At 43.5% G+C, this 17,186-nt stretch overlaps 1 protein-coding gene across 1 annotated transcript; it reads left to right on the top strand.

Moving 5' to 3' along the window:
• The first annotated feature begins 3,077 nt into the window (after positions 1-3,077).
• ZUP1 (zinc finger containing ubiquitin peptidase 1) lies at positions 3,078-16,367 on the top strand. The gene is made up of 10 exons (XM_069973650.1): positions 3,078-3,221; positions 5,552-6,201; positions 6,290-6,397; positions 8,377-8,486; positions 9,188-9,356; positions 10,325-10,513; positions 10,982-11,150; positions 12,789-12,943; positions 14,449-14,669; positions 16,101-16,367. The coding sequence occupies exons 2-10, from the start codon at positions 5,616-5,618 to the stop codon at positions 16,146-16,148; spliced, it is 1,755 nt and encodes a 584-aa protein (XP_069829751.1). The 5' UTR covers positions 3,078-3,221; positions 5,552-5,615; the 3' UTR covers positions 16,149-16,367.
• The last annotated feature ends 819 nt before the right edge of the window (positions 16,368-17,186 follow it).

Here is a 17,186-nt window from a genome sequence, read left to right as displayed (position 1 = left end):
CTTCCCAGGGCCCAAGCACTGTTATGCCTTACTGTGCTTTATGCACTGTGCACACTGCAAAGTCTACAAAGGGGCGGGCATACAGAACAGTGAGGTGTAACAGTACTAGGGTCCAGGGAACCCTAGGCCCCGCCTTCCTGACACTATTCATGGTCAGAATAAATGTGTTGTTTTAGGAAAATAAAAATGCCAACACAGGCAACAAAGGTATGTTCTGAAAGCTTGGATGGCAATGAGGGGGTGACATTAAAGGGGTACTCCAGCGGGGGGGGGGGGGGGGGCTATTTTGGGATCTGGCCGGGGAGGAGGTGGCTGAGAGAAAAGACGTCCACTCACATCCCTGGATCCAGCGGCGGGTCCAGTATTGCGGCGCTCCGGTCCCCGGCGACTTCCCGGTGTTTGACGCGGGCTCGAGGCGTGACGTCTCAAGTCCACTCAGCCAGTCAGTGACAGAAGCGGGATCTGAGTGGACTTGAAACGGATCCCGCCTCTGTCACTGACTGGCTGAGCGGACTTAAGACGTCACGGCTCGAGCGTGCGTCAGACACCAGGAAGCGTCCGGGATCCGGGGACCGGAGCACTGAGATACGGGACCCGCCTCTGGAGTACCCCTTTAACTTTAAGGAGGTATCACACAGACCTTTTTGTGTTTTAGATTCTTTTTGAGAATGAAATTGATTCACTTATACTTATACTTCTTCATTCCTCCTGGATCTGCTTCTGGCTTTGGTTTTTGGATTTTGAATGAAAATTATACAATCAGTAATGGATATTAAAACACCAAGAACGGTAAATTAGTTGATTCCATCCACAAACTTTTTTTTAGTGCATTGACAGGCACTATACAGGTACAGTACAACAATCATATAGAGACACATTAGTACCTCAAGCAGGATAAACCTATACAGTAACGTTTAACTTCACACGACTTCCTGGGCATTGATAGCAAACATGCCTTTTAAATCGGAAAATAAAAGATAAGCAAAAGAATTTACACACAGTATTTTTACAATATGTCTATTAAAAGATTTAGATATTACAGGGCAGTCATATATAAATAGCCTTTACTAATCATTAGAGATGAGTGAACCTTGAGCATGCTCGAGTCCATCTGAACCCGAACGTTCGGCGGTGGCTGCTGAAGTCTGCCTAAGGCTATCTGGTAAACATGGATATAGTCATTGGCTGTATCCATGTTTTCCAGACAACCTTAGAGTTTTATCCAAGTTCAGCAGCCACCGCTAATCAAAGGCCGAACGTTCGGGTTCGGATGGACTCGAACCCGAACCCGGTTCGCTCATCTCTACTAATCATGTATTGCACATTTACACTACTCACAAAAAGTTAGGGATATTTGGCTTGCAGGTGCAATTTTTTTTTTTGCACAGCAAGGAGCTGGTTAGGTGATGTTAGGCGGTGGTGTTCCAGTGTGGGCAGGTGTGTCTAGTCAATACAGAACTGCCCTACACTTTGTGAATGGTACAGTGACAGCCCATATTACCTGAATAACATCAGTAATCCAGTCACTGTGCCTCTGCAAGAACAATACAGCCGCCTAATTTTATCTTCATTGATGACAATGCTCCAGCTTAGCAAGGTCGCATCACTAAGGAATGGCTGATGGATACTAGGGGACTGAGTGGCTGCACTTCACTCCACACCTGAATCCCACAGAAGTCCTCCCCAGTACCTTGTAGCAGCAAAGCAAAGCATTTTGATGCTGTGCCCATAAATTTAATCTGATGCTGGACTATAAAAGTGTTAATAAAACCTGGGTGGCTGGGAGGAGGGTGCTGCCAGCGTAACTACATCCCATTACAGCTCCGCCACCATGCCAACTTACCTGGCGTTATGAGTGATGATTTAAGTTGTTTTTTTATGATAGGTATTAGAGGATATTTATGGCACAGAATTGGAATGCTGTGCCCTTCTGCTACAATGTGCTGGGGAGGGCCTATAGAAGGTAAGGTAAGCATTCCTAGCATTAGGTTAACTATGGTATGCTTAACTGTGATCCGTTATTCATTGCATTCTACAGATGGGTAGGCTCAGTAATGGACTCTTTCCCTGCTCAGCATCGTGTATCACTATGATGCCGAGAGCTGCGAAACTATGCATCTTTATGGCACTGTAATGAAGCAGCTGCGCGGCTGTGTGATTACAGTGCCGCAAAGATTCAAACACTTTCCCAGCTCCCGGCATCATACTGATACATGATGCCAGGATAGAGTCAACTACAGGGCTGATTCATGGAATATGGGTGTGGGAATAAGCCCTTACATTAGGATGTTTTAGTAAAAACTTAACGTAACCAATCACAGCTCAGCTTAGGTTTCTCGCAATCGTTGGTAAAATAAAAGCTGAGCTGTGATTGGTTGCTATGGACAAATCAGAGTTATTGTCCACCGAGTGAAAAATCTGTAGTAGTACTTTATGGTGGTAAAATTAAAGGGTCACTGCTAGAGATGAACACGACGCAAGCATGCTCGAGTCTGACATTTCGGCCTTTGATTATCGGTGGATGAAGAAGTTGTCTCCGGGGAGTCCTAGAAGTCACATTCACCTCTAGTCATTGCTGCTATGCATTGCCTTGTGATCTCCACACAAGGCAACCTGATCCCATGGCGTGAACTGTGAATGCAGAGGATTTGTGACCCTCCAAGTGTCAGGAGTTTTTTTTGGACAGTATATGGTCCAAAGTACAATCCAAATAAAGATGACTGTAGAGTAAAAGGCTGAATATTAGTGAGCTAGAGACTGGTGTCTGAAGGGTGAATGGGCCTCCACACTGTTACACTATCAGCTCTGCAACTCCAGAGTGACGTCAGCATGGTTATGTGCGTCACCAGCTAACAACTTCCTCACTAGGACGTTACAGTCCAGGCAATATACGTGCCAACCACACTATGGCCGCCTAGGAAAGCTTCCGTACGCTGACGTCACTTATGGGCGGGCCTTCCTTCAGCACTATTCCCGGGGAAGTTCCGTACGCTGACTCGGGATTATACGTCACGTGTGGGCGGGCCTTTCTTTGTGAGTATTATAGGTTCTCAGTGTATAGGGGAGGAAGGAGTGAAGGTTTTGTATGCGGCGTCAGGATTTCACGTCACTTGTGGGCGGGGCTTCCTTCTGCTTTCCTGTCACTGGGTTAGGAGAGGGAAATAGAAACTGGAAAGTGAGAGGGTCTGTTGTCTCCCTGCTCCAGCTGTGCGCACCGGCAGGTAACGGGGCTGGAGGGCTGATATATAGTGTAATATATACAGTGCTGACCGGTGCTCTGTCCTGCTATGGCGGTGGTCTGCTCACTACTGGAGGTGACTGCTATAAGCTATGGCGGTGGTCTGCTCACTACTGGAGGTGACTGCTATAAGCTATGGCGGTGGTCTGCTCACTACTGGAGGTGACTGCTATAAGCTATGGCGGTGGTCTGCTCACTACTGGAGGTGACTGCTATAAGCTATGGCGGTGGTCTGCTCACTACTGGAGGTGACTGCTATAAGCTATGGCGGTGGTCTGCTCACTACTGGAGGTGACTGCTATAAGCTATGGCGGTGGTCTGCTCACTACTGGAGGTGACTGCTATAAGCTATGGCGGTGGTCTGCTCACTACTAGAGGTGACTGCTATAAGCTATGGCGGTGGTCTGCTCACTACTGGAGGTGACTGCTATAAGCTATGGCGGTGGTCTGCTCACTACTGGAGGTGACTGCTATAAGGCTGCAGTCACACAGGCACGTTTTTTGGGAGGGTTCTGATGGGAAATATAAAGGCTCTGTTCACACCTGTGCTGGGAGTCTCCATGCCGCAGCAGTGTGTGTGTGTGTGTGTGTTCTTTTACTGATACCAAGAAGTGTCATCATAATAAATAAGAATAGTGGCTGACGATGAATGGTGAGGGGCTTGGTAAGGGTATCTGTGCATACATTCATCTATATAGGAGGGTAATATAGTATATCAGAGTGTAAGACATATTATAAGAATATCAGAGGACAGGACAGTATATACTACTATATGGCAGCAATGCTTTATTATTTGTTGTAAAGTGTCAGAGAAGCCTTTTAAAGTGCTGAGGGCTGTAACGTCTCCTCGCTCCCCCTCCATCCCTGTTCCTGCCTGAGTGAGTCAGGGCTCCGCTTACTGTCATCCTATCAGGAACGGAGGAGCAAGGAGACGTTCCAGCACTTGAGGAGGTTAAAAAAAGCCTCTTTGATACTTTGCACCAGGGGATAATACTATGTTCTGGCAGCACAGGCAGATATATGAAAGTAATCCTGACCTAACCGCTATCTAACAGTGTCAGCAGTTTGGAACCTGATTTGTGGCTGACAGCTTCTGAAGGGAATCTGTCGGCTGCAATTCTGGTTCCAAACTGATGATATTGTTAGACAGCTGTGAGGTCGAGAAGACACATGGCACCTTTCATATATCCAGCTGTGCTTCCATAGTGTATAAAAATGCTTTTATTCCCTGCTGCTAAGTGGAGAAGCGTTCCCAAGCTCCTGATCTGCTGCAAGCTGTAATACCTCCTAACTGCCCAACTACCCCTCCCATACCTGACCCTGCTGGATTGACAGTCCTCTACGAGCTGAGATCCATGCCAGGGTAAGGAATGGGAGAGGGAGGGGATGTTACAACCCGCAGAGGTATTGTTAAAGGGGTTGTCCAGCAAAAATCTTTTTCTTTCAAATCAACTGATATCAGAAAATTATATAGATTTATAATTTACTTCTATTAAAAAATCTCAAGGCTTTCCATACTTATTAGCTGCTGTATGTCCTGCAGGAAATGTTTAATTTTCAGTCTGACACGGTGCTCTCTGCTGACATCTCTGGCCAAGACAGGAACTCCTGCTCTGGACAGTCCGTGTCTCGGTCAGAAATGTCAGCAGAGAGCACTGTGTCAGACTTAAAATAAAACATTTCCTGCAGGACATACAGCAGCTAATAAGTATGGGAAGACTCAAGAGTTTTTTAATATAATTAAATTACAAATCTATGTAACTTTCTGATATTTGTTCATTTGAAAGAAAAAGATTTTAGCTGGACAATCCCTTTAAGCAGATCTGTCAAACTGTTCGGCTTGACGCTCTGCTTTTGATTTTCTGTGGCTGCAAAAGTTGGATAAAACCCTATTGAGTTTTGGAAAACATGGATACGGCTATAAGCTTTATCCATGTTTTCCTGGCAGCCCTAGATTTGCATCTAACTTCTGCAGCCACGGGGAATCAAATGCAGAGTGTTCCGGTTTGGAGAATGTTGCCAAACAGTTTGACAGATCTGCTCAACATTCAGTAGATCAGGAGCTTGGGACAGTATCTCTGACACCTGCCACTGTAGGATAAGAGCCTTTTTCTACCATATGGAAGCACAGACAGATAGATGAAAGGTACCACGTGTCTCCTTGACCTAACAACGTCAGCATTTTGGAACATAAATTGCATCCGCCAGATTCCCTTTGAGCACAAAACAGCAGGTCTGACGTGTCAGCTGTGCTGCATACTTACACAGAAAATCAAGTAGTTTTTTTTTATTAACCTTTTTGTCTTTTGCCAGATTCATCAGCTTCTATCCATATGTGGCTATTACATGGCTTGTGAACCTAAAGACTGCACCAAGCATGCTGGTTTGTGACATATGCACGCAGGAAGTGTCCTGTGAAGATGACATGAAGAGCCATCTGCTCCTGGCACACATGGAACAAGACTGTCACTGCCCGTTCTGCACGGTTGCTGGTCTTACATACGATGAGCTGAGCTATCATATTGATACGGCTCATGCAGACACCATGGAACCATGGAGCAGTGATGAAGAGCAGTGTGAGGAAGTCCATGAAGATGCCACCTCTTCCACCACCAACCCCAACAGTGCACCAGGCACAGATCTTAGTGCAGGAGACCACAGGATGACTGCTGAAGGATGCAAGGACTCTCTAGATAACAATAACGCGCAAAACAACCGTAAAGAGGAGATGCCCAGTAATACTGAGAGTGTGTGTGAGATTACACCATCAGAGGATTGTGGGGATGGCAGTGCTGTGGCCAGTCATACCAGTACCCCACCAGCTGCATCTGCAGCTCACATTGCTGACAGCGAGGACCTTGTTGTAGAGTGCCCCTTTTGCTGTGAAACTAAAAATTCTATAGAAAAACTTGAGCTCCATGTAAAAATGGAACATGCGGATCTCCTGGCCTCCCCCACTAAAGGCTAGTTTTCATATTTATGTGTATTTTTATTTATATACTGTTTTCATTTACCATTTATTGTTTGATTGAACCTATGTGTCTCCTCTAGGCAATAGCATACAGCGGTATGAATGTCCCATGTGTTCTCTGGTTTGTGCCAATGGGAATATTCTACAAGAACATGTCAATCTGCATTTGGAGGAAAACTATGATACAGGTACTTACTTTTTCCCCCCCACCGTTGCTGACACTCTAATTCCTGCCTCAGATTGTCTTAAATGTATGAATAGGGCCTAAAGCAAATCTTTATTCAATTAAATGTGCCAGGGCTGTAGAGTCGGTAAGCTGCAGCTCCGGCTCCGACTCAGACTCCTGAATTTTATCAGGACCGACTCCGACTCCCAAATCCTGCTCCTTTTATAAATGGCCAGTCATATACCAGGGGAGTTATTATCACACTGGCTCAGCAGTATCTCCCTACATGATCCTGGGGCGACTTCTGAGGGAATAAGGCAAAGATATAAAGCAGCTTCTCCTGTGTGTGCAGTGGATGCAGCTAGTCTCCAGCCTCCATATCCTGAACTACTCACAACTAGACTAGATGGAGCAGGTGGTCTTTTCCTGCTGACAATCTTCTATGTTTCTAACTAAATATTTACCATACACACAGAAACACTGCTAACAATGCCAGATTCCTGTAATATAGAGGTCAGCCATAGTGACATAGAGGGGTTACACATAGTGATATAGAGCGGTTACTGTGGGTGTAGGCGCACACCATAGCACTTACGCACACGGCCTGCTGCGGGCATAGCGCGCATACGCACACGGCCTGCTGCGGGCATAGCGCGCATACGCACACGGCCTGCTGCGGCCATAGGGCGCGCATGCGCGCACACGGCCTGCTGCGGCCATAGGGCGCGCATGCGCGCACGGGGCCTGCCGCGGCCATAGGGCGCGCATGCGCGCACGCGGCCTGCTGCGGCCATAGCACCCACACACCTACACACAGCTGCAGCCATAGAACACTGAAGAGAAACACCCCCTTGAGGACAGAGGTTACTGCTGCACTACTTATGTCTACTCCTCCTCCTGATCTATATTACACAGGATATCTTTGTTACACTGCTGCTCATATACAGGCATTCAGATGAGAAACAAACTGCCAAATAGTGACCGACAACTGTTCCTCGACCCCCCCCTTATGTAATAGGGCCAGTGTCCTATTAGAATGTTGCTCATGATATGTATTGATGAGCAAAACTTGGGTAAATTTTTTTCCGACTCCAGCCAAAACTAGCTCCGACTGCTTGACTCCACAGCCCTGAAATGTGGCTTTCAAACAAAACCAGCAATGTGGGGGAGTTTGAGGTGGGTATATATTCACTTTAAGAGGGTTTTCCAGACAAATCTGATTGTCCATTCCTCTAATAGGCCATCAATAGCTGATCGGTGGGCTACCTATAGATATATATGTATAGGGATGAGTACATACTGATTTATTACGCTGACTGTTAATGTTTTAGGTGACAATTTAAAGTTTTCTTCCAGTCCCTAAAATCTTAGTATGTGACTGCAGGGGGGTCTGACTACTGCAGCTTGCTCTGATCTCTAGTATAGGGTCTTCCCAATCCCCTTTCTCTGCTCAAGTGCTGCCGCACTGCGCTATACAGAGCAGGGTCTGTATTTTTATATACTGTACTTGGGGTGGGGGTAGGGGGATGGGGAAAACTACCTCTGCACAGTGAGAAGTGATTTCCATAGTCACTCGCTGTGCTAGAACCACTAAGGGCGCTATTACATGGAGAGGTAATCTGCCAATTATTACTCCATGTAATAGACACGATGATTAGCCGATGAAACGATCATCGGCTGATCTTTTATTTACGTCCAGACCTAAAATCATCAGCCACTGACTGCTCATCACTACGTGTAATAGTGATGCACGGCCAACTGCTAACAAATAAACTGTTGACACATTACCTGTCCACATTCCCGGTCTCCTCCTGCCCTCCTTGACTCTGCTATACCATTGCCAACCCACGTGCATGCACCCTTAAGCTATTAGGACTAGCCTAACTAAATTGAAGCTCCTGTGTGTAGTTGGGAGGTAAATTGTACGCCAGCCACATCTTGCTAAAATATTATTAAAATATAATCCTGACTATATAATATAAATTACTTTTGTTTTCACAGCCAAGGCTGCAAGTGACTCGGTATTAGCCAGACGGCTACAGTCTGAAGAAGATAGACGGAGAAGAGTAGAGGAGTCAGAGAGAGAAAAAGTAGAATTCCAGAAATTACAGGTACTCCGACTTCCTGAATCAGCCCTGTAAATTCATGCAGGGAGCAAAAGCAAGTAAGCAACATTGTAATAAAGACTCATGGAGACTTTGTTTTGTGCACCATACAAAACAGCTATGGCATGGGTTGGGTGAGGAAGTTTAATGTGAGAGAGGAAGCTGGGCCTGAGCCATACTTGGCAGGTGCCGGATGCTATCTGCAGACAGCACCTTCTTGGTCAGTGGTATAAATGCAAAAAAAAAATTAGCATTCCATAAAAAATCCAAAACTTTAGATTTTTGATCCAATCACATAGCAAAAAAAAAAAAAAAAAAAAAAGATTAAAAAGTGATCCCAACGGCACATCTTCGCAAATAGGGTACCAACAAAAACTCACACGGGGCTCATGTTTTATAGAAAAACAGAAACTACTCAAGTTTGGTATCATCAGACTGTACTGTGTGGTAAACTCAAGATATAATTGTCGCCCAAATTTCCATGATAGTTTTTATTGTTGCACTGTAAATATTTTTTTTCAGTTGTAATGTATTCTATGGTAAAAAAAAAAAGGGGGGGGGGGGATAGGAAATATTACAAAAAAAAACCTATGCCAAAAAACAAGATCCTTGTGGTCGGAAAAGGTTAAAGATTTATTTATGAAATTATATATACATATATATATATTATAATATAATATTATATATTTTTTTTTCTTTTTATATAGAGACAATTTGGTTTGGACAATTCAGGAGGATATCGACAGCAGTCTGTGCACAATCTAGAGCGGGCAGTGGCAAGAGGACGAATGCATCCCATGGAATTCCACCTACATAAAGCTAAAATGATGGAATCTTTAGCTACTGGTGTGGATGATGGTAGAACAAAGACTTCAGGTTGGAACTTTCAGTATTTTTTTTTTTTTTAATTAAATTTTTTTGCTGATAAAGTACACTAAAGCTTCTGTTTATAAGCCTTCTATTCTACCACAAGCTGAGGTCGACATAGTAGCATAACACTCTTTGTAATGCAGTGCACCAACAATAAGGGTGGGGTCACACTATGGAATCCGTGCGAATAAGTTCAGGCGGATTGCGACGTTCGTTCCCTATTATGGTGGCGTGCCTCTCCGTCCGTGCCATAGACTCCATTCTATGGCCTTACAGATTCTGCCTTTCGCCAAAAGAATTGACATGTCATAAAATGGTGTCTAGGGTACGGACGGATATGTGCGCCGCCGTGAGCGGGTACGAGCGACGGAATCCCCTGGAACTTCATGCGGATTCTGTATTGTGAACCCATAATAAAAGGTTTCTCCGATTAAAACTTGTCCCCTATTCACAGGATAGGGGACAAGTAACAGATCACGGGTGGGGGCTGTATTCAAAACAAAGGAGTCGGAGGGTGATCTGGCAATCGCCAGGGGGTATAGAGGTCAAACCCCTGTGATCTCTTACTTGTCCCCTATCCTCAAGATACATTTTTAATCATAGAACTCCTTTAAATTGGTGGCTGCTAAATCTGTAATATTATAGCTATAAGGCACAATGTTATCCCAAATAAATGGGACTGTCGGATTTTTGGAATATTGTGAATATCGGTAGCCAAATTGCCTTTTATTTTAGTGGCTAGACATAATTTCAGATAGGACTTCTTTAGGTTTGGACCAAATGCTTTGCTCTGTCTACTGTTCACTTTATCTAGTTTTGTTGAATTATTTGTCTAGTAAAGTACAAATTATGACCAACGTGAAAATCCTACCTCCAAGAAGTAAGATTACATTATTTGTATATATTTTCATGCATAATGTAAAATCCATTTATATGGAGATGCTGATGGTTTCTTTCTGCTCTTGCATATTAAGGCGTTCTGGAAGCTTTACAGAGTTATTATAGGAGTTCGGGCCCAGAAGTACATCATGTCTGGCTTTGCTCTCCACTGGACCACTTCAGTTGTTCTGCTGGAGACAAAGGTTGGGGCTGTGGCTTTAGAAATTTTCAGATGCTACTTTCCTCCACCTTGTTGAGCGACACATACAAAGACTTCTTACAAGGTATTTTATTAGTTGTATATATTGCATAATGTACTATATTTATCATACTGAGTGTTTTAAAGTTACATTACTGTAGTGCATGAATGTCTCTAGAAGAGGATTGATACCCTAAGAATCATTGGGTATGTTCACACTGAGTAAATGCGGAGGAATCCTGCCGGCCTCAGTGTGCCATAGCCTGTCTACGAGAGGGCTCGCGCGCCTCCGCTCTCCACTCAAAGGAATGACATGTCACTTCTTGGAGCAGAGGCGCACAAGCCCTCTCATAGACAGGCTATGGCACACTGAGGCCGGCGGGATTCTGCCGCATTTACTCAGTGTGAGCATACCCTTACTGTGCTTAGCTGCCTGTATGGAGTTTGAGAGAAGCAATTGTTGCACAAAAAGCATGGCTACTTGATTGCTTGAACCCCTATCCTCAGGTTATATATATAATATATATTATATATAATTATTTTTTTTTTCTAGGTTATAGAGCCATTCCCTGTATCCCTAAAATTCAAGCTTTGATTGAAGATGCTTGGAAGGAAGGTTTTGATCCCCAGGGTGCCTCTCATTTCAATGGTAAATTGCAAGGTACCAGGGCTTGGATCGGCGCATGTGAAATATATTGCCTTCTAACATCCTTGAGGTTAAAGTAAGTGGGAGATGCATTTGGGGTTTTATTTATGCAGGTCAAAAAGTGGGAAAAACTGTCTTAAATGGCTTATCAGATTAGGTATAATACATTCAGAATCCCCCCCCCTTCCTGGAGACTAGCAACTCATTCCATGCATGTTATCACCGTAACTGTCTCTTCCCTTCCCAGTTCTGAGCCTGCCTTTCCTAAAGACACAGGAAACTGTGTGTGAGCTTCTTTCTCCATCTCCCCCTCCTCCTCCCCCTCCCTTCTGAGATGGCTCAAGTTAATGTCTCTCTAGCCAGCTGTTTCTGCACTCTGAGAGGCCAGGGTTAATCACAGTAAGGTCAGAAGTAACTTGACCTTAGATTTACCTTCCTGCCTTGACAGACTGCAGAGACAGACGGCCAGGGACACTGAATCGCCTCATAAGGGAGGGGGAAAGAGCAGCTCTCATATAGTTTTCTGTGTCTTCAGAAGAAAGCAGCAGCTCAGAACTGGGGAAAGGAGATATATACTGTAAGGTAATGACAAGCTTGGAATGAATTGTTAGGGTTTTTTTTACACTGACAAATTTATCTGACAGATTGAGCGGAGCGCCATAATAAAGACATTGGGGGAGATTTATCAAGCATGGTGTAAAGTGAAACTGGCCCAGTTGCCCCTAGCAAACAATCAGATTCCACCTTTCATTTTCCAAAGAGTCTGTGAGGAATGAAAAGTGGAATCTGATTGGTTGCTAGGGGCAACTGAGCCAGTTTCACTTTACACCATGTTTGATAAATCTCCCCCATAATGTGCCTCTGCCAAATATTGCCTATTAATGGCTATAAATTTCCTTTAGGTTATGTTCGCAGGCTGTATAAACAATGGCCGTTCCACTTGAATGGCCTTTGTTTAGCTTTACCTACGGGCGGAATTAATGATCATGATCCTGCCACAGTTAGCGTTAAACAATGGCGGTTCATGTGGAACGGCCGTTTTTTATACAGCGTGTGAGCATAGCCTTAAAGAAGTGTAACATGACCATCAGTCTAAGGGCCCTATTACACGGAAGAGATTATCGTGTGAAAAATTGTTAAATTGTTCAAATTTAAACAATAATCGTTCTGTGTAATTGCAGGCAACGACCGAAAAATCGTTCGTATGCCGTTGATTTAGATCTGAATCTAAAATTATTGTTAATCGTTCGCTGTAATTCCACGTTCGTTCGCTCAAGTTCCGCTTTTTTTCACTAATCATTTAGTGTAAGTGCACATTGTCCATTGTTTTGCTGGGATCGGAAGGAATAAACGATCATAGTAACAATCGTATCTAACGATTATTGTTCTGTGTAATATGGTGAACGATTTCAGGTTAACGATGAACAATCTCGTTTGCGATCGTTAATCGTTAGTCGTTAAAAATCGCTCAGTGTAATAGGACCCTAATATTCTTGCCCCCCCCCCACAATCCCCTTTCAACCACACTTCTTAATCCACCTCATCCCTCATTTCTTCTCCTGCCTCTTGTGTTACATGTGTAATAAACAACAATGGTTCCTGGTTCTATAGAACACCTAGTAAAATGTTGGCTCTGAGGATGAGTTCACTTCAATGTACATTTGTAGTTTTTATTATTAACGTGCTGGTTTTCTTGGTGTAATCTCTTTCACAGGTGTCGACTTCTTGACTTTCACACACCTAGTGGTCCATCGGGAACACATCCCCTCCTGTTTGAATGGGTTTTAAACTATTATGCTTCTAATACTAGAGGAACTGAAGGCAAGGTAGTGTGCTCCTCCAAGCCAGCCATTTACCTTCAGCACCAAGGTATTGTCATCATTCTCTTCTTGTTGTTCAGTTGTATAGAGCTATATATTAAATCTACAGTTAAATCATGTGATATTGCCTACATACAGTACATGTAAAGAAATAAGCAGTCTAGCTTGCCCTTTTAGTATTTCCCTTCTTATTATCTTAGGATAGATATGTTTATCCCAGGCAGGTTTACATTCTGTTATTGTAGGTTTACCAACCACATCTGTGGGAAGTTTTCCAGGCATCTACTACTCTTTCAGTACAGTAATATTTCTCATGTTGCTTCTGATCTTTCCTCCAACTAACCTCTCACTGTGTCCTCTTATTCTTGAATTCAGTTTTTTTTTTGTGAAAAAACTTCCCTCCAGAACCTTATTCAGTCCTTTAACATATTTAAAGGTTTCAATCATACCCACCCTTCCCCTTCTTTTAGCAATATAAGAATATCAACAACAAAGTCCATACAAAGAATAAATGCGTCACTCACCAGTAGCCTTCTTTAAAGGAGAAGTCCGTCAAAAGTTTTTAATACAGTATTGTATTGCCCCCCCAAAAGTTATACAAATCACCAATATACACTTTTTAAGGGAAATGCTTATAAAGTGCTTTTTTTCCCTGCACTTACTACTGCATCAAGGCTTCACTTCCTGGATAACATGGTGATGTCACTTCCTGGATAACATGATGATGTCACGACCCGACTCCCAGAGCTGTGCGGGCTGTGGCTGCTGGAGAGGATGATGGCAGAGGGATGCTGAGGGACACAGGGCACTGGAAGGACACTCTGCATCCCCCTACCATTATCCTCTCCAGCAGCCACAGCCCGCATAGCTCTGGTAGTCGGGTCATGACATCACCATTTTATCCAGAAAGTGAAGCCTTGATGCAGTAGTAAGTGCAGGGAAAAAAGCACTTTATGAGCATTTCCCGTAATAAGTGTATATTGGTGATTTGTATAACTTTTGGGGGGCAATACAATACTTTAATAAAAACTTTCGCCGGACTTCTTCTTTAATGAAGTATACAAGACTTCATGTGCAGGGAAGAGAGAGAATGCTTAGAGAGGTTCTTCCCAGTGATGGCCATTTAATGCGCACCGCTCTTCTTTCGGCTGTAAGACCACCAGTACATCACTTTTTTTTTTTTTTTTTTTTTTTAACCGTGCCCCTGTATAATACAGCCGCCTGCACAGAGTTCACTGCGAGATGTGCTTCTCTGTGCCTCTCCTGGCCTGTTCCCAGCAGTGAGACCCCAACCAATAAAAACTTGTGAAATTTTCCCATTTTAATAAGAGAGAACATTAAGGAGAGCTGTAGTATAAGTTACAGAAAGAATATCACAGTCACAGAGCAGCATTGATTTATCTTGTTGTTTCACAACCCAGAAACTGCTTTTTGGTGATTTTTGATTTCTTTTGTTATTTGTTCTGACTGTAAAAGCAATTTATAGTTTGACATTGCCGACATGTGTTACATATAAAGAAAGTAAGTAGTAATATATTTGTGGGCTTGATGCAGGTCACAGTCGCACCATTGTGGGAATCGAAGAGAGAAAAAATAAATCCTACTGTCTATTACTGTTCGATCCTGGATGTCCACCAGGAGCAATGCAGAGACTGACTAGGCACAATGTAGATGCTGCTGATCTAAAGCACTTGCGCAAATATCTAGGCGGTCTAAAACATAAGCAGTACCAGATTGTGGCAGTAGAGGGCATTCTCTCCCCAGAGGAGAAAGCAGTAAGTATTACTGAAAGAAATCTGGTTGGCTTTCCTGACATGTCGGTTACTGCAAAAGTTAGTATTCACCATAAAACCGTTCTTGTGTGTGTGTGTGTGTGTGTGTGTGTGTGTGTGTATAGGCATGTGTCTGTGGAGTGTGTGTTGGTGCATGTTAGTGGTGTCTCAAGTGATTGACAGATTAACTTCAAAAGATGTTCCACAGCAGCCGCTATTTATGCTGAGCGATTATCTTTTTATTTGTAAGACCCCCCCCCTCCACCCCATTTTACATGGAATAAGTTCTGATTTTTAATCCTATGATTATCTAGCATGTAGGCCCATATTTTTTAGAAGGTGTAAAATTTAGACTGGTGCAAACTGCCCACAGCAACCAATCACAGCTCAGCTTTCAGCTCTGGTAAAATGAAAGCTGAGCTGTGATTGGTTGCTGTGGGCAGATTACACCAGTGTAAATTTTACACCCTTTGATAAATCACCCCATAGTGTCTTACTTCTATCCTGTTCCCTCTTGATATATTTCTATTGAATAATTCTACATAGCCAATTTTCAAAGATGTTCTGCAGCAGCTGGTATTGATTCTGGATTCATTATTAGGGTGCGTTCACACATAGCGTGACATCTGCTACTAGTTTTGCAGCAAATCCGCTGAAATATCAGTAACATTTACAGTCTATGGCCCTGCATTCCTGCAGTGGATTTTCATTCTCCTGTGAAACGAGAAAGAACAAAAGGGAAGGACCGCGCTCAAGATAAACCAAAATGTCAAGAGGATTACGGAATTCACTTACTTCGCTTGGGGGATAGATAACCGGTATCTCATCCCCCTCCAAGAAAGCCAATTAAGAGGAACAATCCCAGTCCATGCGATGCCACGCCACATAAGCAATCACCGAGTGTATAGGATAAGGTTTATTTGACAACGCGTTTCAGTGGCATAGCGGCCACCTTTCTCAAGCCAACAGTACACAATAATAAACAGACAATTTATACAGTGATAGTAACTTACAGATGTTTCAAATCTCGTCCTTAATTACTCTGGGCACGGGATCGATGCCTCCTCCCCCCCGCGACTTTCTCCTGTGAGAATTAGGTGACGGCCATATTTAATTAAGAGCTGCTGGTAAAAATAATAAACAGCAAATGCTTACCTGCCCACGCTCCCTTGTCGAGCTCCTGCTTCAGTCTCCAGGTCCCGGCTCACTGATGGCCCACTCAGCCAATCACTCAGCTGTCCCACCACAGCCAGTTTGCTGCAAATTTGCTGTGTGTGAACACACCCTCAATCTACAGGGTCCTCAACAGGCGTTGAAGGTGGAAAGGGGGGGGGGGGGGGGATAATGTTTTGTTTTTTCAACTCTAACACTGTACTCTGATATCGTTCCTGTATTTCATATACTGCAAATAAAACTTGTTGCCTTTATTTAAAGGTCCGTTTACAGATGTCAAAAATCTTTCGAGCTGAAAGAATACCTTAAAGGAACCTATCTTTAATCTGTGCAATAAAGTCCTTACAGAAAGACGTCACTTAACCCCTCTGATGGGTCCTCGGAGTTGTTTAAATGAGCTTTTAGATATATGTATTTTTTTTTTATTCTGTCTTTTATATATGTATGTTTGTAAAAGAAAAAAAAGTATCTAATGCAATAATAACCTTTTTTTTCTATTGTCTCATGTATAATAAAATGTTAAATTATTCTGTTTGTTTTTTTAATCAATTTAGCCCAGTGACTTGGTACTGTGGTGGGTGATGCTTCCACCTTGCACTGCACTCAATATACTTTGTGTGTCTTGAACTTTATTGTCATGTAGTCCAGTCTTATTACAGATAAATTCCTCCATCTACTTTGGAGCCATTTCTTCCCCTGCTCCTTACTTTTAATCCACTTTAAATTTATATCATGAGAGAATTTCCTGAATGATCAGGTAACATGTTGCCTGTAGACGTTTATGAGGAGGGAAGAAAGTGGAAGTGACTGGAGAGAAACAGAGGCACAGAACGACTGTGCCTGAAGTAAATCTTCAGTGTCCTCTTTGTCTCACAGCTACACTGCTGTATAGTTTTCTCCATGCTGCTTCTGAGTGTGCAGCAAGGCTTGGCCCATTTTACAAGCTCAGGAAAAACTGCAGCTGATAATCAGAAGTGTAAAAGTGACTGTGCTCATCGAAGGGCGGGGAAAAGCCCTTACCTTGGCTCATCGGGTCTTTTGACCATGCTTCAAAATGTCACCATTGGCTGAACATCTATATGTACACAGGGTTTGTGTGTGGCTGATAAAGGGAAACTGACAGCACAGATATGCATATATCAGTGCTGTCAGTTGTCCAGGTAAGAAGAAAAATCTTGCCTATCACCATGACACCTACGAGAAAGGGATGTCCCCATGGACCAAAATCTGGAGAATAAAAGAAAAGCCCCATGCCCCTCCCTCTCTCACCAGCCTCAGTGGGGTTTTTTGTCCCTGAGGAAGGTGCAGCAGGTTCCTGGGCTCACACGACTAATTTGCTGTGTGCAT

This window comes from Dendropsophus ebraccatus, chromosome 6 (assembly GCF_027789765.1).
Source record: "Dendropsophus ebraccatus isolate aDenEbr1 chromosome 6, aDenEbr1.pat, whole genome shotgun sequence".
Taxonomy (NCBI): Eukaryota; Metazoa; Chordata; class Amphibia; order Anura; family Hylidae; genus Dendropsophus; species Dendropsophus ebraccatus.
Note: the sequence above shows the minus strand (reverse complement) of the source record. Positions and strands in the feature narration are given on the sequence as shown.